This window comes from Phlebotomus papatasi, chromosome 3 (genome assembly GCF_024763615.1).
Source record: "Phlebotomus papatasi isolate M1 chromosome 3, Ppap_2.1, whole genome shotgun sequence".
Taxonomy (NCBI): Eukaryota; Metazoa; Arthropoda; class Insecta; order Diptera; family Psychodidae; genus Phlebotomus; species Phlebotomus papatasi.
Window position 1 is genome coordinate 23,651,432 of NC_077224.1, and position 26,467 is coordinate 23,677,898.

The 26,467-nt window shown below is 32.3% G+C and overlaps 1 protein-coding gene across 1 annotated transcript in view; it reads left to right on the forward strand.

The window, feature by feature from the left end:
• The window catches only part of LOC129808268 (POU domain protein 2-like), a 166,978-nt gene that overhangs the window by 116,836 nt on the left and 23,675 nt on the right, over positions 1-26,467 (forward strand). Inside the window, exon 5 of the mRNA XM_055858104.1 lies at positions 20,082-20,129. Within this exon, the coding sequence (XP_055714079.1) occupies positions 20,082-20,129 (48 nt within the window). The remainder of the gene's footprint in view (positions 1-20,081; positions 20,130-26,467) is intronic.

Here is a 26,467-nt window from a genome sequence, read left to right on the forward strand (position 1 = left end):
AATTACGAAAATTTATTTGAAATACCTTATGCTCAGATTCTATACTTATTTTTAGAATTATGACAATATATTTAAAAATTAGATAAATTTTTAAGCTTCAACTTTAATCTTTGAAAAGTTTCTAAACGCTTATAGATATTCTGCAATAAAGATCCTATAACATAATTGATTCATGTTTTCTTCAAGCTTTAAATTTTTAAATCGGCCTTTAAAAGATGATTCATATTGCTCGACAAAGCCAATCATTAAAACTTTGAGTTAAAATAATTTTTATTGTCAAATTTAATAATAAAGTTCATCGTGAGGACACCTGAAAAACGGTTAAATATTTTAATACTAAAAATTTCGAGGTGAGCTTTACGTATCCCAAGTAGCCCTGCATGACTAGAATCATAACATTAAATCATGAAGACGCTTTACGAACGCTTTTAAAGCTATATAACCAGTATGACTAAAATTTAACTAGTTTAATAGGAATCGAAATTGAGGAAAGTTTAGTGACGTAATACCGACGTCACGGCGACTATTAGTTATAATATGCTTTACAGCCCTAAAGATTAAAAATACATGAGTCACAGAGATGAAATTTCGTAATAATAAATGAGTATAAATAATAAAGTAATAACCCATATTTACAATATTTATAATCGCTATAAATGACTAAGAGATGTCTGATATCTATATGAAAATAATGACGAAGACTTTACAAATTTCTTCTATATAATCGCCTAAAAGAGGTCTATATTCGGGTAAATGGGAATTTTTACATCCGAAATATACCAATTTTTCATATTAGACATAATCACGTCATCGTGCATGGTAATATGTATCGATTATAACTAAATAAAATATAATCACTATACAATATCAATTTCATAACTACTTATCGTAGAATTGTCATTTCTTTTGCATTTTCATTTAAGACTTGCTCAAATATTTTCTTTAAATGAATAATTATTTATCCTCAACGATTCAGTCAGAATTTCTATGCTTCGTGCACTTTTATTGCGTATGAAGGTTTAATACAGTGACTGTTTTCCGTTAGAGGATACAATATTAGTGAATAATATTTCATTTCTGAACTGAAATTCTCAAGGGAAAGCAGGTAAATTAATCAAAATAAAATTGAATAAATTTATTACCTTTTCGATTATATCATTGAAAAACTTAAAGATATCAGATTTTTACTGCTTGTATTCATAGAATATATAATAATTTGGAGCACAATTCTGGACAAATATCGAGGCTCATCAATGTTTTGCGTATAATTTTAAATTAAATTGGGTTTAGCGTCACCAATTTTCTGTAATTTTCCGCATCATAATCTTCTTTTTGTTCCGATATAATAAAATTAAGTTGTTATAACCTGAATAAATAAAAAAAAATATAGAAGAAAACACGTCTTTACATATTTTTGTGATTATGTTTACATTATATGGTACATTATATTCACATTAGAGATTCCTTTTAACAAAAATATTACTGCACAGTTAATAATGTCAAAATATTGAAATTTTATGCTTTTTAAGAACATTTTATGCATTCTGAGCACTGCTTCTGCAATTTAGTTGGACATCAGAGATCAGGAAACTGTCCTAATGCGTTCAACTTCACAATTTTTCCATCAATTACACTTACTTTTTCAAATTTTATCCCTTCTATCTATGTACTCGACTCCAATGCAAACGTTGGTGCAATTCAAGGCTTTAATTTAAGTTCAACATCATTTTTTTCATAAATTTTCACTGGAATATGAACCTCTACTTGGTAAACAAAGAAGAATTTGACAATCTCACAGCGTCATACAAAAAGAATACAAGTTCTATACAACTTGTCTGCTTTACGGAACAAATGTAACTAAAAAATATCAAAACGTGATATTTATACAATTTCATGCCATTATGTGAACATAATAGCAAGAATATGTATGATAAATATACTTTCGATATTTTCGACACAGATTTATACATTTTCACTCAAAAATAGATTATATTATAACTTGTTTATGGATCTAAAAACATTTAGTCGTAATTTTAAGGGAAAATACCAATATATTAACTGAAATTCATCAAATAAAATGTATTATTCATATTAATAGAAAATAACTGATATTTTCTATACAATTTTTGGTTATTTTTCTGGTATGTTATGCATATAATTTTCAATCAATATACTTCCATCATGTTCATACATTATATTTTTTGAAATATTTCGATTATGATGAAAATATGCTGGTTACATTTGAGACAAATATCATTTAGATATCAAATGCCGCTTGGGAATAAATAATACGTTAAAGTAAAAGAGAAGAAATAATTTTTGCTACTTGGGAATATTTAGAATAATTTTTTTAAAGAAACCGTATTTGAATAGACCAGTGTTCCCCTAACCAATGAAAGGATAAAAATGTTCAACCTGGAATACATTCCTCCCGCCTCAGTAATTCGGTTATCTTTCAAACTGGACCATCATCCTTGTAGACCTTTGTGGGACCGAGAGTGATTATTTATTGGGAAAAATTGAATATAAATTTCAATATGGGAAAATTGGTGGCACACGCAGGAGGGCATTCCATTGTTGAGGAGTGCAGTGATGGAAATTGGTCCTTCGTTTTTGTTGTTTCTAGTGGACAGGGGTCAAGCGATATTGGCAACATCTGGACCCATTTACATTTGTCTTCTTTCATTGTTCAGGCTCACACGAATTGATTCCACCCTCACGGTGTTAGATGCATTTTGGGGCGTTTATTCATGGGCCAAATTCGAAAGAATGGCTCTTGGTGAAATTCATAAATCTCACCAAGGGATATTCAACACCATTGTCAGCACCTCTTATGGATGTACCATTGACCATTTCAATTGGACAAATCACGCATAGTTTTGGCTGGAAGATGGTCTCCGTAGTTCATTTCATAGGTAGAATGAAAAATTAATTATTCAAATTTAATGGAAAATCAACCGCCAACGACGACGTTCCAGTAGATAGATTGTCTGCAACAGTGTCGCGAATCTATCGTTATTCCTCTTTGTCAGCATTTGTCCTTTCTATTGTACGAGTAACTAAATTGTTGTTGCAGATTATCGATTTTATATAGTATCCCAACTAGGGTGGTCTCTATGCTTGTCGATTGCTGTATATAATTTTTATACGTCTTTTCTTCTGTACTATGGTGTGGTGATTCAATGTGGCCAAGTTGCTACTTACACTCAGCAATTTTCCACACACACTCAATACTCTGGGAGGAGAAGGTACGGGAGGATGGGGCAGCTTCACTCATTAAATTTGCGAAGGATTTATTAAACTTATAAAAAAACTGAAACTAATTAAGGTAAAGTACTCTCACTCGACCGGGTTGCTCAACTCGACCGGTGGGTCAATTTTTGAATGTTTGATGATCAATTTCGTCAATTTCTATGAATTTGTCACTGGTTCTTATTATTATTCATGGAATGATTGACCCATTAATGTAAGATCTTAAGCAATATATTATAGCAATTATAAATAAATTGAATAAATAAATCTACCGGTCGAGACGAGGAACCGGTCGAGCGAGGGTACTTTACCTTATATCCAACCCATGTAGCAAAAACTAATCCTCCCGGCGTTGTTAGTAAATCTGACGTACTGATTTAGTCATATCTAAGACCCTTAGGGGAAGTGTGCCAAATTTCGGCCACTTTGAGTGTAATTTCGGCCATGCAAATAAATTAATTAAAATTATGCATGTAATCTTCGAATAGTCAATGAATTCATTTTGCTTTTAAATATTTATTCATTTTAGGATGTATTAACACAAAGCGTTGTAAAAACTCAGTGTGGAAAGAGTCTTACAAAGAATGTGACAGATCGATTGTGTTTCTAGCAGTCTTCTGATTTGTGGTGAAGTGCGAAAGACTTTCCTTTGGTGTTTTTCATGAAAATTGATTAGTTTTCATTAAAGATTTTTTCTATTTATGTTAATAATGAATCAATCTTTAAATTTCGGGTAAAATTTCCGAACTGGATCCTGTATTTCGCCTAAAAAAGTATATACTTTGTGAGCGTCTCTCCGGTGAGGTAGTGTTGCCTATTCCGGCAACATCTTTTGCTTTCCTAAATTTCTTATTCATTTTGTGCTTCTTTCAATTTCTGAGTTCTACAATGTCCAGAGAAAAAACCATCGCTTCTATAAAAATGATGATGTCGCTTATTCCCCGTAATTTCACTAGACCTCATGAATTTAGAAGATCAGCCTGATCCTCCAAATTATGGGCTGATCCGTGAGTGTATCGACACCAATCCTCATTTTTCGGGCTGATCCCTAAGCCGATCCCTGTGTCTATTTTGGGCTTTAGGCTTTAAAAATGTTACGTTAAGAGCAACCAATAAATCGAAAAGCAAATATTTCTCTGTGAGCTCTGACGATCTTTCGTTTTATTGATCGAATAATAATAATAATTAATAATAACCCGTATACCAGCTCGTCGACACTAAAGTATATCTTGAACTTAATGAAGAACAGTCCATAATTTTTATTTTTCAATTTCAATACTGCCTGTGTAAAAAAATATTGCAAACATCCCCTTATATAGTGATATTGCCTCACTCTCCCGTATCATCTCCTGGGTGCAGAATACAGTACCAAATGGACCAGAGTCCGGACAATCATCAAGTGTACTACACATTTTATCTATAGATATGGGCAAAAGTGGCGATTGTATTTGTTTTGTCATTATTTTTGGAGGAGATTGTCGTGATGTGGAATATATTTTGGAGGGCAAAGGAAATAGAAGGAGGAAAATTCACGAGCTCACACACAGTTACATTGAATTATTGATCGTTTGGAGTCCAATTGGCGGTGTGTGGCATAAATAATAATTCCATAAGGAGGAGGAATTAATTAAATTTCTCCTCATTTCATTTGCACATCCATTCCTTTATACCATATAGACACCTCACGGCAATTTCCTCTTAGCGAAAGGTAGAAGAAGACGAAGAAAAAAAAGTGACTCCAATTTAGAGAACAATCGCTAAAGTGAAGGACATTCCTGAAAAAAAAAAATAAACTGTCACCAACCCCTCAATAAAACACTTCCAAGTCGACTTTCTTAAGCACTCAATGTGTGTCAATGAGGAGTCCACTGCTGGAACAGTAGTTACAATGGGTAAAAAAGTGAATAGGGTTGTTCTAGAAGTCAATCTCGCTTTCTTTTTGGCTTCGGGGTGCAGTAAAAGTGAAAGGGTTAAATCAGAATCTTTAGAGATGGTCTGAGGTTAGTGAAAACAGGTTTTTAACGGTTTTTAACTTAAATCTTACTGCATTATTTGAGAAAACTTGCTACCATAACCTAAAATTTTAATCAAATTTAAGTGGAAAATATTTTTAAAATAAATTAATATTAAGAATAAGTTAATAATGCGAAATCAGCTTTAAAGAACTCAACCGGACTTAAATCAATAGGGTGGCGGCATTATTTTTGGCCTCTGTCTTTACTTATGGCCTCTTCGAAAAAACTTTTCAATGTCACGAAATGATTTCGAAAAACCTCAAAATCAAAAAAAATAATTGATGTGTTTTAATAGCACATCGCATTTTTATGGTTTTCGGGATCATTTTCTGAGAAAAATTGCGCTGTGCCCATAAGTAAAGACAGGCCACAAGTAGTTCCACCACCCTATTATATTTTGGAAAGAACTGATTACACCATAACCTCAAATTTTGTTTAAAATATTAATTTAGGACAGACTAATATTCCATTTAACTATTAAATAAAATATTTAAATACTAAATAATTCTAGGAAAATTGGCAATATATTAAAAGAGAAAGGACGAAGATTAAGTAAAAACAAAATTCATGATTCTTGAATAAATAGTTGGTACTATAACCTCAAATTCTTCTCAATTTAAATAGTTTATTCAGTTATATTTATTCAATCATACTTTAATGTGAAATGTCACTTTAAATTTTAATAGTTATCAAGAATGTTTACTCTTTATTGAGCCAAGTTTGATTATTTAAAAATTAGTTTGTTTTTTAACTTAGGATTACATTTGACCTAACCTCACAAAAGAAAATCATCTCACAACAAAAAAGTCTGATGTTTGAGGTGCAATTTTTACGAATGAAATGGAAGTTTCAACTTTTTTTTTTCAAATTTAAAAAAAGTAACTGAAACATTTTTGATGATCCAGGATCTATAAACTTTCTGAGGTTAGAATTTGATTTAATTAGAATTTAAAGAACTTTATTTGTCAAATTTATTGATCAATGATCTTACGATATTTTTAGAATAAAAAATATGATTTTGAATATTTTAAAATTTCTTGAATTATATTGTTACAAATTTTTGAAAATATGGATGTCATTCCAGAAAATAATACTGTTATAATCGTGAATTTTGTTAGAAGACGAATCGATAGAACTCTGAAAAACTAAATGTAAATTTAATATGGTTTCATATTAATGAATTTGTAATAACGAGAAGGAAGTGGGATAGTTGTGAATTGGGGAACCTTCAAAATAGGGCTTTTTCTCGTATTTTTAAATGGAATTTAACCTTACCATGAAATATTTTAGTTCCACAAAGTAATTGTGAAGCTAAATTTAAGTACAATAAAGCTCAGTTCCATTTAAAATATGAGGAAAAACCATATTTCAGAGGTATCCAATTTAAAGCTTCCCCACTTCACTCTATCTTATAATTGGGGCGCCTTTAAAAGACAATTTTTGTCTTATTCTTATATATTTAGATCTGAACCTTACCATGATAAATATAATTTGAATTTTAATAAAATAACAGAAGAAATAGCTCTCGAAAACTTTCACAAATACACAGCACAAGTCCTATTCTTATTTAACACCAATTTTATGTGCTTATTAGAGTATTTTAAATTACTTTTTGTACATTTTCTATTTGATGTAAAAATCAGTCAAAAGCCATGATTGGTTTTACTGAAATCCGCGAGGTGCGTCACGTGTAAAATGTATGGGAAAATTAATGGCCAAAAGTACTTACACAGCCGAAAAAAGTAAGCTCTTTTAGCCACATCCGATTTTCATTTAATTTGTTAGAAAATCTTATTAAGGATGATATCACAATAAAATTAAGTTAATTAAGAAATGGACTTTGTCATTGAATAACATCAAAATTTTCATCAAAAATATGAAATAACAATTTCTCTTAACATTAACAAGTTTCTGAAGAATCCCATGTGTTTTTTGTGATTGTTTACCTTGAATTAATCAAGTCGATACAAAATCAAATATGGTTTTCTGATTTGTTAGATAGAGGTCACGAAATAAGACCCATTTTTCTGTTCTAAATAAACTCATAATTGCCTTATAATATGATTTTACTTTAGGTGGCCAAAAGTGCTTACATAGCCAAAAGCTCTGACTCCACCCTAGTAACTTAAGATTTTTTAAGATAAGATTTTTATTATCCCAAAGTTCTGTTTTGTGGTTGCGTCTGCTGCCGTCTTACCATTACCGGTTTCACCAAATAAACAGCAGAAACCCTGGGTCAATAGGCCGTATATTCCATCTAGTAATCAGGGAGAAGTATTCAGGATTATATGCTGAACAGACTTATGGCTTAAACCGAGAGACGGCTTAACGTTATTATAATTAAAATCACGATTAGACTACGTTACCATCAGTTTCTCGCTATGCCGTCTCTCGGCTTAAGTCGTAATGCCCTAGACAGATTTACGGCTTAAACCTATAAACAACTCATGCCTTATGAGTTGTCCCAAGCCTTATAACCCAAGAGACGTTTTAGTGGGAAACTGATGGAAATGTAGTCTAATCATTGTTTTGATTTCAAATGCGTTAAGCCGTCTCTTGACTTAAGTTATGGGTATGTCTAGTACATAAGTCGATGTAAGGCATAAGTCTGCTTAGAGCATTAAGTTGTAACTAGTAGCTATTTTAAAAAAATGATTTAAAACTGTAATTTTCGACTTCTAAATTTTTCTATATTATCTTTTTCGCTGTAATAATCATAATAAAAAATGGCACTCGAAATAATAAAGGGCTAAAATCTTGGAAGAAAAGTACGGAAGGGACACTCGAATAATAATGATGAAGCTACTTTCACATCTTTTCACTGAGTCACTTCACACCTTTTGTTCTTGATAAATCGTTATCAAATTAATATCTTCTGCCTTTAAGGCATAGTCCCGAAAGCGAGCCCTAGAGCCAGCAGTTAGCAAAGTGAATTTCCATCTGTCCTGCCTCGCACTCCATGTGCAATTATGTTTGACTTTTTTTACGATTTTATTGGTCATATACAGGACATTTTTTTATGACTTCCTACCCACCCAGCCATATTTGCCAATTTGTTTTCGGAGGTTCTTCTGAGAATTGCGCAACAGTGAATTCGCGTGAATTTCCCATCACGTCTTCACGAGAGAGCTGTCCAGGAAACCAGAGAGAATTTCATTAAAAAAAAGAATAGCAAATAATCCCTCACATCCAAAAGTCTCACTTGGACCAAATCTCACAAGTTCTCTTCCAATGTTTGATGCCTTTAACCCACCACCTGCTCACCTTCTAATCCACAGAGCTATCAATCCCAGTGAAATCCCTTATTCCACTGAATTGCATCAAAATCCCTCTCCTTTTCTCCTGAATTATGGCTATGGTTTTTTTTGCTTGGACAAAAATCGCGTGAGAACGTTTTTTCTGTATCTTCGTTTTTGGAAAAAAACATCCTTGCAATATTCCAATTTAAGATGCATATTGCATGGATTGAAAAATCTCCTTTTTATATTGTTCCCTTATGGATTTTTTTTTGTATATTATGGGCTTCTTACATAATGCGGTGAAGATTTTTTTGGGGGTATTTTGTGATTGAAAAAAAATTGAAGGGAAAAATGAAGAGGTGAAGACCCCAAAAAACAAAATTCTCAAGCAAAAATTGTACATGAAATCGGGTCAGACGGTTTTTTGGGAGTTTTTTTTAGGTACTTTTCGTTCTTTGGGAATTTCATGCAACCCCGAAAGTGAGGGTAAGCATAGGTTTTTTTTTCTCTGAAATTTTATACTTTTTGCCGTATTTTTACATGAATTTGCCTCTTTTTTTTCTCCCTCTTCGGTGAGAGAGACAAAAATGCCCAATTTACCTGTAAAAAAGTCTTTTGCTGCTTTTTTTTGGTTTTTTTCAGTTTGGAAGAATGCCAAGCAATAAGAATGATTTATAGTGCAATTTTTAGGGGTAGGTTTCTTGAGAAGAAGATGCTGGCAAAAATTAAAAATTCAAAAAATTCAGTGCGCATCCGCTGAAATTCCGCGAGAAACTTCCACGGACTATTCCATTTATGAAAGATTTAAAGTGAAGCCACACCCACTCAGCATGTGATTTTTATACGCGCTACCCCTTAGGTTTTATATTCAAGCATATATTAAGTGCAAGGAGGCATGAAAAAAAAGGAGACATCCCCTCTTAAAAAAGTCCTCTTTTGCTGTGAATTCTCTAGCGCCCCTTTCGGTGTCATCCCCACTCAAATCGTGGTAACTTTCGCGCGAAATTCGCTTTTGTATACCGACGACGTCCCTATATACTTCGGGTTTTTATGGTATTTGTAAGGCGTCGCACCAACACAGTGAATGATATTCAAAAAGGGGTGGTAAGGACATTGCAGGGGATTGAAGACTTTTCACTTGATTTGACTACACTCGCTTTAGCTTTTATGGAGGTATTTTTCTCGATGTGCTCTCTCCCTCTTCCTTCGTTTCTTTTTATGCGTCCTTCGGTTACCGAAACGGCGCACTTATATCCTTTTGCATCCCTCTCCGGCTCATTCGGCTTTCAACCAACTCAGGAGCTATTCGTCTTCGGCAATCAACACAGCTCAGTCAGTTGCCATTGCTGAGCCATTGCGGACACATTGGGCAGAGCTAACAAAAACGCATTTACTGAAGAAAAAACCATTTCGTCCTTAGCATAAAATTTGAATATTATCGAATTTGACTAAATTAGCATAAGTGAGGTTAATTTGAATTTTTTGAGGTTAATTTGAATAAATCGGGTTGAATGCAAATTTTACGTGAGTGACGGACAATTCCTAGGACAATTTTTGTGGGTGTCGGAAACGTGGAAACGAGTGCCTCTGTTTGGGGAGGAAAATACTCTTAATGGTGGAGACGAGACAGTTAATCGGCAATCGAGAGGTTATCCCCCCTAAAATTTCCCAATCTCATGCCACGAAGGAAAACCACAGAATACTGCAATGATGGTTCTCTACAAGGCGAGGGCTTGGGGTGGTGGCAGCCAGGAGGACAACAACAACTCCCTCAAGAGGGACATCCTGCGAGGAGCACCATCTCAGGCCGCCTTTACACACACAAGATGTACGTTATAATATTAATCGTAGGGGAATATGGGGCAAATTTGTGACAATCCCAAAATTTAAATATTCTCAAGTAATTTTTCAAATTGATGAGTGATTAATTAATTTAAAAACTATCTAAATTAGGATTCATAAGGTAAAATGCCTTCGAGTCGACCGGTTGCTCAATTCGACCGGTAGAGTTATTTATTGAATTTATTTATATTTGCACTAATATTTGGCGTATGATCTAATATTAATAGGTAAATTGTTCCATAAATAAATACGAATCAGTTATAATTTTATAGAAATTCACCATTAAAACTTTACCTTATTAGTCTTGCAAAAAATTCATTCAAATGTTGATTAAAGTTTTTACATAATCCATTTAAATGGTCAAAAAAGTATTTTTTTCTTAATATACTCTTATAAAATGCTGCAAGTCAAACGTTATTATATAGAATTAAAATTCTCATAATTTGCTTATAGCGCTCTTGGTTCCGTAACTGAGATCACTATGGGAGTAAAGGGGTGAACTCTTAAGGGACTTAAGAACTTTTACAAGAATTACAAAAGAAAATTCTGTAAATTTTGTAAATTATAGTTAATCTCGTCGTAATAATTCACAATTTTTCTATTGATATTCATTTTCAGTTCACTGTAATTAAAAAGACTAAAAACCCGTAGGGTAAAGTGTAGCAATCCTAAATTTTCAAAATTTGATAGCTTACAAGATAAAATAAAACTGAACCATCAAATTTTTAGCATTAGTTATTCTTCATGAACCCCTTTAAACTACTGATATTTTAAGGGAGTTAACCGTGGATAATGTGTTTTATAAAATATTAAACTTTTAAGCTCTATTTTATAAAATATTTCTCTTAATCCCAATTTCAAAGGTGCCCCACTTTCAAAGGTGCCCAACTTTCCCCTACACAAAATTTGTATTGCACACTTTCTAATTACATGTTTATCTGACGTTTATGACCAGCGCACAATAACTTTTGTTTATAAACATGTTTTCAAAATTTCCCATGAGAATGAGCGAGATGACTAGATCTAGATCTCACTCATTCTCATTCAAATGTCAAAAACATGTTTACTAAACAAAACTTATTGTGCGTTGGGCATTATATTTGAGGCGCTCAGAGCAAAAAAATATGTATTTCCCTACTAAAATAGTGTAAATAGTAAAAAAAGAATTGTCCGATTAAAACGTGTAATTTTTTGAAATGTGCGCTATTTATGAATTCTCTGTCCGATTTATGAATTTTCGATGAGTTTTCTTTCCATTCTTAGCGGGAAATGTGGTAGATGAAGCCATGGGGCAAAAAGTAACAAAAAAATGTTACTTTGGGTAAAATGGAGTAATTTAGAATCATTTCAATTAGAAATTTTGAGATTTCCTCACTATTTCGGATAATCATAGAGAAAAACGAGACTACAAGGAAGTATAAGAACAATTCAAGATCCTAATTAAAGAGTACTTCCTCGTGGTTTTCTTCTTTTATAGCTTCCAGATGGACCCCGGAATAAAAAATAAAAATAAAAAATAAAACAGAAAGGGGACATCTCAAAATCCCCAATCCCCCAATTAAAAAAGATTCAAAATTACCTTAGTTTACCCTACCTAAGAAACAATTTTTTTTCTTAATATAGTGTTGTAGAATTCCTTAAGTAAGGCACTATAGAACCAAAATTCTTTTTATTTGCTTTTAACGCTCTTGGTCCCATCACTGAGATTACTATAAGTAAAGTGTCGCACTCTTAAGGATTTTAAGAGCTCCTATAAAAATTTCTACAGAAAATTCTCACTTTAAGTCTTTTAAAAGTGTACTAAAAGACTTGTTTAATACTTGTTTAATACTTTAATATTTTGCTTCTTGGGTAGTGCCAATTTTTGCCTCCAGTTTATCTTTTCTGGCTTTTTCTAGACCAGGAAAATGATTAAGAAAAGTTTAATGTATAATCACAGAATCAACTGAAGTACATAAGTGAAAAAATCGCAAGATCACACGATTTCTGAACAGAAATCGATAGACTGCGTGATTTTTTCACGCAGAGATTCCAAAGTCACCAATTTTCAGTATAAAAATGGCACAATCAGTCGTTTTTTGTACGAAATTACAATTTGTATGAACCGCTAGTGACACCCTTAACCACCCTAGAAATACTTTTCTTGCCAAAAATTATTTTTAAAAAAATGACTCAAAAATCAAATTTTTCATTAAAATAGAGAAAAATAATCTTTGACAAAGTTGTAGAGGAATAAATTCTTTTTAAAAATCTCCCAACGAAATATTTTTTTATGTACGAAAATCCGTACTAGAACAGATCAAAGTGCAACAGTTTACCTGCACAGAATTAATTTTCTGATAATAGCTCAAAAAGTACATCTCTCTTGAGAGATATAGGAATATGGTCTTTTGAAAAATCGTAGGACAGTAGCTGTCTTATAAGCATGTGTCATTTACAAATTTCTAAATTTCCCCGGTTTTTCATGAGGAAATAAAATTTCCACTCTTATCTCATTTAGTTCCAGGTTCTCTTCATCAAAAAGTAAAATATTGTAACCAGGGACCCATCAAGCCTAATAAAAGGTGAAGATGTTTTTCAGTTTTCCTTGTAAAAATTTTGCAGATATTGCACCGCGACTTAAACGAATTTCCTAATAGTTCTTGTATTATTTTGGCAAGCATTATAAAATATGTATTTTTAGATAGTTTTTAGTGCACGATTTCGAAATATATTAAACTGATAAGTAAATTCTCTTTAGGAAAAACTTGCCAATAGTCTTCAGTGCCTCTGTGGAAAAACGTATGGAAAAATGAAATGTCGAGAGGCCCCTGATTGTAACGTTCTTTCTTAATAACTTCAAAAACGCATGTGACCTTTTGCCAATTTAAATTTTTAATACACTCGTTTTTTTAATACAATTTTTAATTGTCTTTGAAGGAATTGACTTTTTTCACGCTATGTCGACTTGATGTGAGAATCCAACCCCAGGATCTCACCGTTTAAGGCCCGTGTACTGTTTGTTTATCTATAATGATGCTTAAGATTATCTCGAAAAATTCCATTTAATCCAGAGCACCCAGTCCGTTGATGATGATGAGGCGTCAGATGAAACCAATAAAACATCAAAACTCATTTGTAATTAAATTCATCCAAGTCCAGTGTGATTATTCACACAGCCTTGTGTAGATTTTTTTTAAACTTCTCGATACTAAAGTCACTAATTCGATCTTAAGAAGAGGTAAGAGAGGTTTTTGAAGCTTGCGCCTAATGATTGGGTGCTTTAATACGTAATAATTTCAATAATTCATCTCATTTCCGACCTTTCATTTTTCTCCCTATTTATGAAAATGGAATTTTTGATTATGCCTCCACATTTGGGTGGCTCGTGGTGGCCTCAAAGTCCGCCCGAAATGTCAGCACATAATATCCAAATTGTCAGTTCAATTAACTCTTACGGTATACCGCATGTTCCAAATTGAGAATTATATATTTTACATACCATGGAAAAGAAATTGGTTTTAAACTTTTATGATTAATTAGCAAACAATTTCACATAATTAATGTGATAAATTTTATTTTCCGCAAATGGCGAAATACTTTAAAATTTTGTGTATTTAAGACATTCACAGCAGATTAAGAAACAAAACAGAAGTATTTTTGAGACACCGAAAGGGATGATTGTCTCCTGAGGAATTTTCTAACTTGAAAGTCTTAAGTGGGGATCAGGGATAATGTGATTTAGTCTGAACGGAGCTTAGCATTTTTTTAAAGCCCCTTTTAAAACTCTTATGATTTTTTTGTTTCCCAACTAATCAGAAAGGATTTGCTATGAGATTATCCAAAAGAAATATTTACAAAAATTAAATTCAAAAAAATTACATTATTATTTTATTCCTATTACTAGTCGGCAAAAATAACTTTTATGAGTTATTATATTGCTTACCATTTTAGTTTCAGTGAAAGAACTCTGCTTTGAGACATTTTTAATTTTTTTACATTTCAAATTTTATAGCAATCTTATTTATTAAACTTTTATAGTTATTGGATTAAGGAAGATTTTTCACTACTGTCAAAGGATCCTTCTGTTTTTACTTAAAATTAGGGTAAAGTGCCTATACTCTTTGTACGACCCCAAGCTTCGTAATGACTATTTTTTCCTATGTTTCTCAACAAATGTGTCTCATCACACTTATATTTTAGAAACTAGGGGAAAGTGTCAATTGAACTTTGTCATTACGAAGCTTTCATATGGTTTCATTTTCTTTTTAAATATTGATGTGAAATTTAAAAGGACTGTTTCATATTTTTTTCAAAATTTTAAAACTAATACATCATCTTCATCAAGTTATTTATTTGGATAAATCAAATATTTCAAACCTATCGTGCCTTTTGATTGGTTGAAACTTTGATTATTTTCACGAAGCAACCAATGAGAAAACGCAATCGTATTGAAATATAGGTTAAGTGTACCAAATTCCGGCCAGCTCGCAATTCTGACCAACTTTTTTGTTCCTCAAATTTCCATGAATTATTAGTTTTTGCATACTATAGAGATTATTCAGTTCAAAAAATAACAAAAAAAATGTCACTTCGACGATCAAGATGTTCTGAAAAAGACATTGGAAGAATTCCGGAAGGGCAAGTATAACAATGGAATGAAGATGGCCAGAATAGGCCACAAATGCTATGTCTACATTTTTATTCGTTTTAAAATGTATTAAGAATGATTTCTGAGAATATAAAGACGATAAACTGTCTGTAAACAAGGTTCCAAAGAACACTCCTTATAAAAAAGTAACAAAAATATTCAATTTGTACTAAAAATATTACATTTCAAACTTGAGACTTTGGCGCTTGCATGCAATTATGCCGAAATTTGGCACACTTACCCTAGGTCTTGTTTTTTTTAAGTCCAGTTTAAAAATAAGAGCAGTGTTTACAACTACCCCGTGTTCACAGCTGCCCCAGTTCCCCCTATTGATAAAACCTTGTAATTATTGCTAGACTTATATCACTGAAAATCCATTGCATTGTGAATCTTTAGTCTGAAGACTTTACATGAGTATGTAATAGGAGCTTCCTTACGACAATTGTGTATTGAAATGCCGACTCATTCGCACAAAAATATTGATTTATTTTGACAAATTTCTATTGACAAAAATCAAAGAAATATTTCTTCACATTTTTGTGCATTTTATTTGCATTTCAGTCAATCATTCGATTGTTGTGCCATCACAAAAGAAACATTTCTTTTTTGCTTTTTGGCAAAAAAAAATTATGTATCTCTGTGGAATAAGAGGGTGGCCTAAGTGTTCGATTGCGATCGAAGAGAAGACCTTTTTCCTGAAATTTTATTCTCTTCATAATTACATTTTCGAGATATTTGTTATCTCGAAAATCAAATGGCTGAAAGGACGGAATTTTCTATATTAGCCCCCCAAAAAAAAATTCACGCTTCCAATTTCAAAGACAGGAATTTTTTTTCCATCATGTCCTTAGTCCACCTTTTGTAGGAGTCATTTATTCAGATATTGGGCTATTTCATGTGCAGGGAACTGTGTTTTTTTTGTCTTCCTGGAGAGGAGGGAAAAATGCATAAAATCAGAGGTAGATATCTTGGAAATTGATGGGAATGGTTCTGAAGAAAATGAGTATGAGGATCTGGGCTTGAAGAAGAAAAAAAGGGACATGTGCACCTTTTTCTTCTTCTCACTTCTATCTCAATAATAAAATGTTTTTCGTGCATGGAATCCTAGAGTCATAATATAATTATTGTGTTTTCGATAGTTTTCTATTTTTTACCTTTCTGTCCAATTTTTTTTTGTGTGATTATACTGTTTCACCTTTAAAATCATGATCACCGTCCACAGGTAAAAATTTGAATACACTGTCTGCAGAAATTTGTCTCTCAACTGCCCTCCTTTCCTCCTTTTGAAGTCCATTCAAGACATTTCTGCCGTTTTTAGCTGCAGAGTTTGAGGTTCGATCCTCAACAAAAGGATCCTCTTTAGAGCAAAAGAGAGAAGCTCAAATTGAAGACCTCAACTTATATATATGCATTTCCAGGAGTGTGAGAAGGAGATCAAAATCTTTCGTGGTACCTTTTGTGAATTTTTCGGAATAATAAATAAATTTGGGTGCATTTTTTTCTTCTTCTCTAAATTCACCCTCCATACAAAATCCAAAAAAGTTTTCTATTCCAAAAACACATTCAGTTTTATTCTTCAGAGTTAAAACATTTTCATATTTGCTGAATGTTTTGCCATACCCTTGAAGAGATATTTTATAAGGGACACATTTTATCTATTGATTTGCGAAAAATTATAGCATGACTTTTACTTTTTTCTCTCAGAATCTCTTTTCGTCTTTTTCTTTCTTTCTCAAATTTTTTTTTCTGTGAATTCATGTCCGGGGTGACAAATAGAAAAGACGAAAAATAAAAAAAAAATGAAATCACATCTCTTTTGCAAAAATGATCAATTCATATCATGAAAAATGATGAGACTCCTTTTGGATATTTAATGTGACATCTATGACGTTGGAATTTTATACATATTGTCCACCCCTTCATGCTTTTCACTGCAAATTCACGGATTTTAGCATAGTACAACTTTTGGATAAAATTTCTGATCATGTCTCTTTGTTCCTCATTTTGGATATTCAACGACAAATTTTTGGGAAGGGTTTGCAAATGGGAAAATCAATGGCGCGATGTTTATGAAGAACTTAATTTATGCTAACACATCACTCAATAAATCCCTGAACTGACTTCTAGATACCGCTACAAATGACAAATCCAAAAAAACTTGAAAAGTACCAACTTTCAAACTTTGCGTCAGTTAAATCGACATTTGTCGTAACTCCATTTTTGCGATTTTGCGACATATACTTATTTGGAATCTACGTAATTTTATTTATTAAATGAACTTGAAAAAATTGGAACCCTTATAAAAACCCTTTTAATTAAAATTTATCGTAAGTGTCCTTTTGATGAAGTTACGACAATTTTTCATACAACATTTTTCCTAATCAACATTTGCTGTAATTTCTTTAGCCTCTTGTTTTTCTTGTAATTTTCTGTAAAATTGTAATATGTTTTCAACAAGATATTCACATATTTTTCCAAATATCTCGAGACAGTATGAATAATCCGGAAATGGATCATTTTAATTGAATATTTGTAAGAAGAAATTGCGTAAACACTCGCTGCCCATCTGTTATTAATTCAGAACAAAACAAGGGACAAGTCACATAACATTTAATCAATAAAACTCACGGAACAAAAGCTTTTAGAAATAGGTTATAATAGTTTAACCCTTTAAGGACGAGAAGGCCAAAAAATTGAAAATTTCATTTTTGGGTCACAGGTGACCCAATCCTCCTTAAAGGATTAATTGGCTAATTTAATCAAATAATTGAGATTAGTATCACTAGAATAATTCAGAATAATATCTTATTTTCATTTTGACAAATTGTGTTAGCTTCCAGAATCTGCATACATTGGAAGTTACGGCTGTATAACGTTCCAGTTTTAAATAATACTAAAAATATTTTTTTCGAGCTTAATAAACTGCAATATTACGACTATCAACTTTATTTTGATTCAAAAGTATCGCATTCAGTAGGGGAATTCTGTAACGATATGACAATGTCATATGACAAATTTTCGGGGTAAATTCGGGTGCAAAATAACATTATAACCCAGTGAGCATCGAATGGCCATTACAAGGAGCTCTGAGAAGCTCTGAGTAACTTATATGATTATGATTTTCGATTAATTTTTCCGAATTTACCACATTAAAATTTTTAAATTTGTCATATGACATTGTTACACTGTTACAAAATTCCCCTAGGGTGGAGTCTACACTCATGGATGTTATACACACTTATGGACAACACAAAAATCTTAAGTTTTTACGTTAAACATATTTCCAAAAATCAAAAAAAATTGTTAATTATATCATAAACTAATAATTTTATAACTTTTCAAAATGTGTTTTACGTAAGAACGTAAGATTTTTGCACGCTGTCCATAAGTGTATAACATCCATAAGTGTAGACTCCACCCTACAGGGCACATTTTAACCCTTTAACGACGAGACAGTTTTCACTGACCGAAAATTAGTAATCTAAATGAAACCGATAAACAAGACTTGTAAAATGTCTTACATCGAACCTTCGTTAAGCAAACAGAGTCTGATTTGGTGTATTTTTTGTCTCTACACTGTGGAAAAAATGGGGATGCGATCAATTTTTTTTCCTCATAACTTCAACATTTTTAGGTGTAAAAATATATCAACATTTTTTAATGTTAATTTTACACCTTTTTAAGGGTTAAATTTACATGACAAAGGGTTAATTTAACCCCTAATACCCCTAAAAAGTGTAATATTTACACCGATTTCGGATCAATAATGAATGGTAAAATTAACATTTCCGGAATGTTATTTTAACTTTTTCGTATTTCTCTCACTCAGTGCATGAAGATTTGTCATATGACATTGTTAGATTGTTACAGAATTCCTCTACTGGTCATGACTTTCTTACCTACAAAGTCACTTTTTTAATAAAATATAAAATCCTGTTTTACTTTTTATTTTATCCGAGACACATAACAGACAGTAGGGACATTTTATCTTATGAACGAACCCCTACTGATTAATTCTCTTAAACAAGATAGAAATACCCCTGTTTAAATGAGTCTATTCCTACATTAATCCCTTTAATTTTCAATAAATGTTTTTACAATTTATATTTTTCTTAAAGATTCGAAGGTGAAGAAAAATATTATATTTATTGTTGAGCCATCAACCAAATTAGTTCACATCCCCTTGAATTTAGCCTGAAATTGTGCATTTCCAATGCAATCGATCACAAAGAGACGTTTTTGGGGTGAAAACCCGTCGTTGCAGTTTAAATCTAGAGGGTTGGAAGAGGTTTCTGTTTATTGTCTTAATTAAGAGAAGGATAAAATATGCCCTTTGATGGGTATTGTGCATGGACTCGATGCCATATTCCCTGAAAGAGACTATCAATTTTCCTGGTGATGGGGTGTAACAACGTCCAAGACTTTCTTATGGTGTCTTCTTTGGTACTTTTATATTTAAAGAGGGCTACATAAGTCCCACATCCCTGGAGAGTCGTTAATGTATAGGTAAATATAGTGTCTTCATCTCAGGTCATTCTCTGCTTTGGCATCCCCCACAAATATTGCGTTGGTCACAGGAGGGATGAAGAGATGTTGCATATAATATCGGAGTTGATTCTGCTAAGGCGCACCATATGTAAATGCTGGGAAGAACACCCACTATAAATAAACTTCAGTCCCCTGTTGTTCACACAATGCTTGGGTTAGGGGTTAGAGACGATGGATATTGGAAAGGACACCCTTACAAGGAATATTCACCCAATGAATATTCATGTGATTTAGAGATGCAACTCCTCCGTGAGTCTCTTCTGCGCGCACTCAAAACGGTCTCAGCTTATTTTTGGGATGATATGGCCAGGAGGAATACGCGCGAGGGTGGACATGGGGTGGTCAAGGGTCTGAACGGGGAATCGGTGAGGGTTTGGGATCGAATTTGAATGCGAAAATGTAGACATCATTTATTCATGTGCAACTGTGGAGTATGTTTTCTTTTATGGGCTACTTTTCCCATACATCTCCATTTGATGACCAACCATAATAAAATTCAACCACATGGCCGTCTGCAGTACAATAATTTTATTTATTTTTTTTTCTTTCTTGCAGATCTAAGTCGAATACCCAAATCATCACCCTCACCAGCCCCATCCAATGGTAAGTGAATGTATAATTCTTTTTGAGGGAGATGAAAGTCGTTTTAAAGTATTTTTTATGCTGCAAAGGATGGTGATGAATTTAAATTATATTTAGACGTTTTTACATTTACTGTGGTTTTAGACGAATTTATATCCTTTCTTAATTTGCATATTCAAAAATTCTGATAGAGCTTTTAAATTAAAAACGTTAAATAATTTTGACGTTTTCGACCAGTTTTTTGAACGATTTATTCATCGAATTTCAGTGCAAACTAAGACTAAATTCCTTATTCATAATTCGCTTTAGAGTAGACGAATTTTGAATTTTTCTTCGATGATGATAAGTGATACCTTAAGAGAATTGAATATCTTAAGTGTATTAGACGATTTTCTCAGAAAACATTATGAATTATTTTTATCACTGTCACAAGTATAAGCACCTTGCGAATTTTATTAGGATTTGGCTGCTCGTAAATCCGATTTTATTTAGACAATGTGACAAAAAATACAGTGAATTAAATTAAGATTCGCTTTAGACGAGATCAGAATCTTTATACATTTTTAAAATCAGAATTGTTTTGCATTACTCTTAAGTGAGATTCTATTTCAATAATCCAGAGTGTTACTTTTAAAAAATAGCAATGGGTTAAAAATTAGTAAAAAAGAAAAATAACAACTACAAATGTTTAGACGAGTATATGGGAAAGTTATACAAGTATTTATAATCAGTCTATTAATCAATATATTTTATTAGGCTTATTATTTTTAAAATTCAAGAGAAAATCATTTTCTTTCGAATAATTCCTACAATTTTCTAGAAACGTAAAATTTCTAAACTTAAAGAAATTTACATTTCCATAAAAAAATTAATTAAATTACAGTTCATTTCGATTAGCCAAATGATTTTTTAATGCTTATGAGACATATATTCCCTGGAATACCTAAGAATCAAATATTTAAATTATCTAATAATTTAGGCGTCTTATACGAGTTTTTGAAATGAAAGTTATTAATTTTTGTACTCAATTTTAAAAAGGATAATTCGTGAATTTTATACTAGGAAATAATCTTAGTTTTCTCTACAAAACGATCGTAAGGGCTACACTTTAAAATTCTATCTAAATCTGGACTATTTTTAGACGAGTTTTTCTTTGTTTTTAAATTTTACTCGTCAGTTCTGATCATACCTGGCTACTTAGATTCTGTTAACGATTATCCAGACAATCTATATGCTTTAGGGGAATGTAGGCATGGTTTGCACAGAGTGAACCTTCAAACGACGCGAATTGTCTCTTTGTTTGCAAAGAGCTGACCTACCATTTCTCAACTCGTTGCATAAGCCTGATAATGATCTATCGTATGGGTAAGAAATGACGAACTAGCTCTTTGCAAACACAGAGAAAATTTGCGTTCTTTGAAGGTTCACTCTGTGCGAACCATGCCAAAATTCTCCTATTAGGGAATTAAGCCCATGAAACGAGATGAGAAATGGTACGTCAGCTCTTTGCAAACAAAGAGAAAATTCGCATCGTTTGAAGGTTCATTCTGTTCGAACCATACCTACATTCCCTTATGTTCCAATTCAAATAATCATATTGGTAAATTCGGTAACTTCTTATCGCTTTAAGAAGAAATAGAGCAAACCAAATGTTTTCTCTGAATTTTGATGTCTTTGTTGAAGGAATAAAAATGCAAAGATCCCTAACACATCCTTGTAAATCTTTTGCAATTCCTATTTGAAATCAAATGAATAATTTTGAATAAATTCTCCTGTTCAAACACACGCTGAGGATTAGGAGAATTTAAATGAGTCTCCGGTAGTTCTTTGTCATGTTAAACGTTTTTTTCCGTGTTTCAAAACAAATCGTCAATATTTTGGGTTGTGCAACAAATGAGGAATTTCTACTGCCTCAAATATCATTCTTTTTGTTTGTTTGTTGCCATCCCTCGTAAGAAGGAAATATTCACTTCTAAAAGTGTGTTACCTGAAAGTCAGGAGAGTTCTCCGTGATAGATTTAACTTCCCTAAACACGAGTCAAACACACTTCCTTGAGTGATTCCTGCGATTATGCTGCAACCCTTTAGGGAAGTGTGAAAGATAAGCGCGTCAGCCACAAATTAAATGTTGATCGTCGTTTTTTTTTTGGTTGGGATGAATCAACAAGGATCTCAAATGGAGTAACAAGGCAGAAGAAAGGGGTTCATGACGGTAAACAGGTAAAAATGACGACACGTGTCTAACAATAGTGATCCATAGATAAACTCCTCATGTAAATTGCGCATGGAGAATGAGGGTTGGTGGCAGGGAGAAGGAAAAAGTAGCTGGAAGAACCTGGGTAAGGAGGGTAGGAAAAAAAAATTAAAATGCCACAAGTAGGACGTTTCTTTTCGGGGGCACAGAAAAAAAGTAGGGTGCCAGACATTTGAATAATGTCCAGAAAAGAAGAATTTTGCCCTTCATTTGTGTGTGTCCACTATTGAATACAGTGGGAATCCCGGTTGACCACAAACTTTACAGGTTTTGTGACTATTTTTTTTTTTAATACTGAACGGCTTCAAGTCATTTTAAACTTCGAACTTGTCATATTTTTGCCATGTTTCTTTAATGAATCTGACCTATGATAATATATTTTAATAAAATCAGGTCAGATTAAAATAATATGAGGAAAATGCGAAGTGTTCGAAGGCAGAGTGTGTGCGAAGTCTGAGAGCTTTCCCCTATTTCAATTTTAATTAATTAATTTCCACTCTGCAATTTTCCGTTTTGCCGGTGAGTGGAAAGTGATATCGGTGGTGCTTCGCTGAAAAAACATAGTTTTGTCAAAAGTTTGTCAAAAGGGCATCAACATGTGAAAAACGACAAAATGTTGGTAAATCGGTACGTCAAATGACCGTTCTGTGAAAAGAAGATCAGCAAATTAGTTTTATATTTCTGCAATTATTATCAATGAACCTTTAACAAACTGTTTGGAAACGTTTGTCAAAGATTTGACACTTTCAATTTCGACAAAATTTTGGTATTACTTTTTGTTGGTTTCTTAGCAAAGTGAAAAAAATTTCCTTGTAAGGAAAAAGAAAATAAAAATGTTCTTTTTGAAAAGAAGCAAACAAATAACATCCATTTAACAAAACTATTTGTTACTTTGAATTTTACATGCAAAATTGAGAATTTGGTAAACCCTTCCAAGTACTTACTACTCTGAAAAAATGTTTCGTTAAACGATCAAATGGATTTTGTTGAAATTTTGTCAAAAGGATGTTATTTACCAATTTGACAACTTTTTCTTGCATTTTATATAGAAAAACACCCTTTTGACAAAACTTTTCCATATTCTGTATGGAAACATCCTTTTTACAAACTTGTCTTGTTAATTTGACAAAACATTTTTTTCAGAGTAGCTACTTATCTTCCGAATAGACAATATTAAAATAATTGCCAGTTTTTGCACACAATGCAGAACAAATATTTTGTTGAACATTTTGTAAACTTTTGTTAATTTCCATTGGTGACTTACAAAATGTTCGTGAATCGTATAACCTTCATAAAAGTTTATAATTTTTTCGGAAACATTGCTCAGATAGACATAGTTTTGCTGAATTTTGTCTTTTGTTCGTGCATTTTTGCATTCAAGACACGCTTAACAAACAAATTACAAAATAATACAAATTTTGTTTGTATACGAACGTATATGGACGAATGTTTGTAAGTAAACAAAAAAATGTTCGGTAAGTGATACTGTTACGAACTGTGTTTGGTAAAGGCATAAACTTTTACAAATTTGTTAGTGGATTATACAACTCACGAGCTTTTCGTTAGTTCCGAGAGATAATTCACAAATATTTACGAAATATTTTACAGTCTTTTTCTACACGACTGACCTTGGGCTTCAAATCAATACGAACATCCTCTGTTAATTCATTTTGAAAATGAATCTCAGATATATTTTCGAATAATTTTGCCAAAAAAAAAAAGAATGAAAATTCGATTTGAAAATTACCAAATACAAATCGATTACCATTGGTCAACCGGGTTAGAGTGAAGCTGAGGGTATTTATACCAGGCCGAGCATCTACTGGGCTTCATCCCCCATGGCCACAACACCACAAATGCTCCGTGAGTTGTAAATCTGTGAAGCATGACAAAAGATTTGGTCTGCATACTAATGAGAAAAGTCCAAAGTGGAATACATATTGGATCAAACAGAGGAAAAATTCAAACCTGAGAGCTTGAGGTATAGAAGATGCAATAAAAATTTGTTTGGTGGTAATTTTTCCCTCATTGGATGGTAACATCATCTTGGCAGACGGGAGATCAAGACTAAAACTCTCCCGCGAATTCACCAAATTATAATTCGACGAGATGGCAATAAAATCCACGATAATAAAACACGATACATAATAATCAGCTGAACGATGTGAATCTCTTTTTGATGATCGTGATTTTGCTGTTGCGGGAAGAATTTTAATATTATGTGCGTTCTCAGATGCACATTAAGAAGATAATTGTACGGGTAGATGAAGAGATGTAGTGAGATCTAATTAGCTTATGATAGACGAGATTCTTCGGTCGGTTTTTAAATGCTCTGCATTCTGATTGCCCATGGATATCAAATAAACCTGCAAATTTTCAATATTAAAATTATATCTTGTGGTTTTATAGGGTTATGGTCAATTTTAAATTTTAAATTAATCATGCTTGAAATAAGAGTTACAAGATCTAAGAGTCTCTCATTTATATAATAAATATAAGCTAAATAAGAATATGATTGACCCACGAAACATTTTCTGGCACTGAACGTTTTGATAGTTCTGACAACTTACATGTACGTATACCCAAGTGGCAAGTAAAGGTTAAATAGAAACACGTGACACTTTAAATTTCTTTCCCATTTTCTTGCAAACTCGTAGCAAAAAATGTAAATGAATTTACCAAAGGTAAACTTACGGTCATCTCTGGGTCAATGATCTTACAAAAAAGTTACCTAATTATCTTCCAGGTTTTTACTAAATAAAATCAAAAACAATTATTAAAGTTCAGCGTTATGCAACTGTAGCACTTATATTTATAAACGATATTATTAATTTTTATATTTTAATACTTTATTTTAGTTAAATTAAATTTAAAAATTTAAACGTAAATTTGCAATTTTAAGAAGAAATCTTCAAAAATTGCGTGTTATTTTAGTGCAAGAAATACATTGACAGTTTAGAAGACCCACTTTATTTTTCCCATTACCTAAGTAACTTGCCTAAGAACAGGTTAAAAAACTTTCGGTAAAATAAAAAAAAACTTTCGGTTTAATAAAGCATGTGTAACATAATCTTTAAAGAATGATTTAGAAAAATGTAGGTTTTTTAATCAACAAATTTTAACATAAGTTATTAATATGGTAGTAGCATAAAATTTACTTTTATAAAGTATCTCCGCTAGATAGAGGTGATTTAAGTGACTTAAAAATTGAATTGTCAAAGTAAAGTTTACTGCACTAAATTATTTTGCCAACCATTTACCATTATAAACGTAATTTTTAAAAACAGAAAATAACAGATAATGATACACCTTGCATCAACTGGATATTTCTTAAAGCATTTTTTACTGTATATCCTGTACATACTGCACATCATACGCAAAATAATTGATTTTGCATGATTTATTTCTGGACAATTAATATTCGAATGACTGTTGGGCGGGATTGAATTTTTGGTTTCTTTAGTCCTTCAATAAATAATAATAATAATGGTAGCACAAAGTTCCATAGAGGAACTAGGCCTTCCCACAAGGGGAGTTCGGGACATCCATTATTATTTTTTTCTTATACAGGGATGGGGTTGTCAGTCGAATGCCCCGTGGCATCAAGTGCAGTGAAGGAGCTCACTGGATGCAATTCGAATACCTTTCACGCCAGAAAAATTCCTAGTGACCTAAAGGGGATTCGAAACCGGGACATTTGCATCATAGAGCTAGTGCTCTACCACTTGACCCACTGAGTGCCCTTTAATTACTTGGAAAAATAGAACGACTGTAAAAGCATCTACAAAGTGTTCATTTGACACGTAATTTTTGAGTCATCCGCAGGTAATTTCTGAGTCATTCTGACACAGAAGGAATTTGATCATTAATAACCAATGTTTTACTCTATAATTACGATGTTTTAACGTTTGCCAGAAGACCAAGAATTCCGTTTGTCCAGACTACGAATATGAGACTATTATCTTTTTTTCCAATGTGCTACTTGGGTAGTTTTATCGTTTTAACGGAAATATTCTAATTTAATTCTAAAAAAAACACCATTCTTTTATCAAATTATGCTGTGCTTTTATTTAAGAGAATTTTTTTCTTGTATTTGATTGGAATT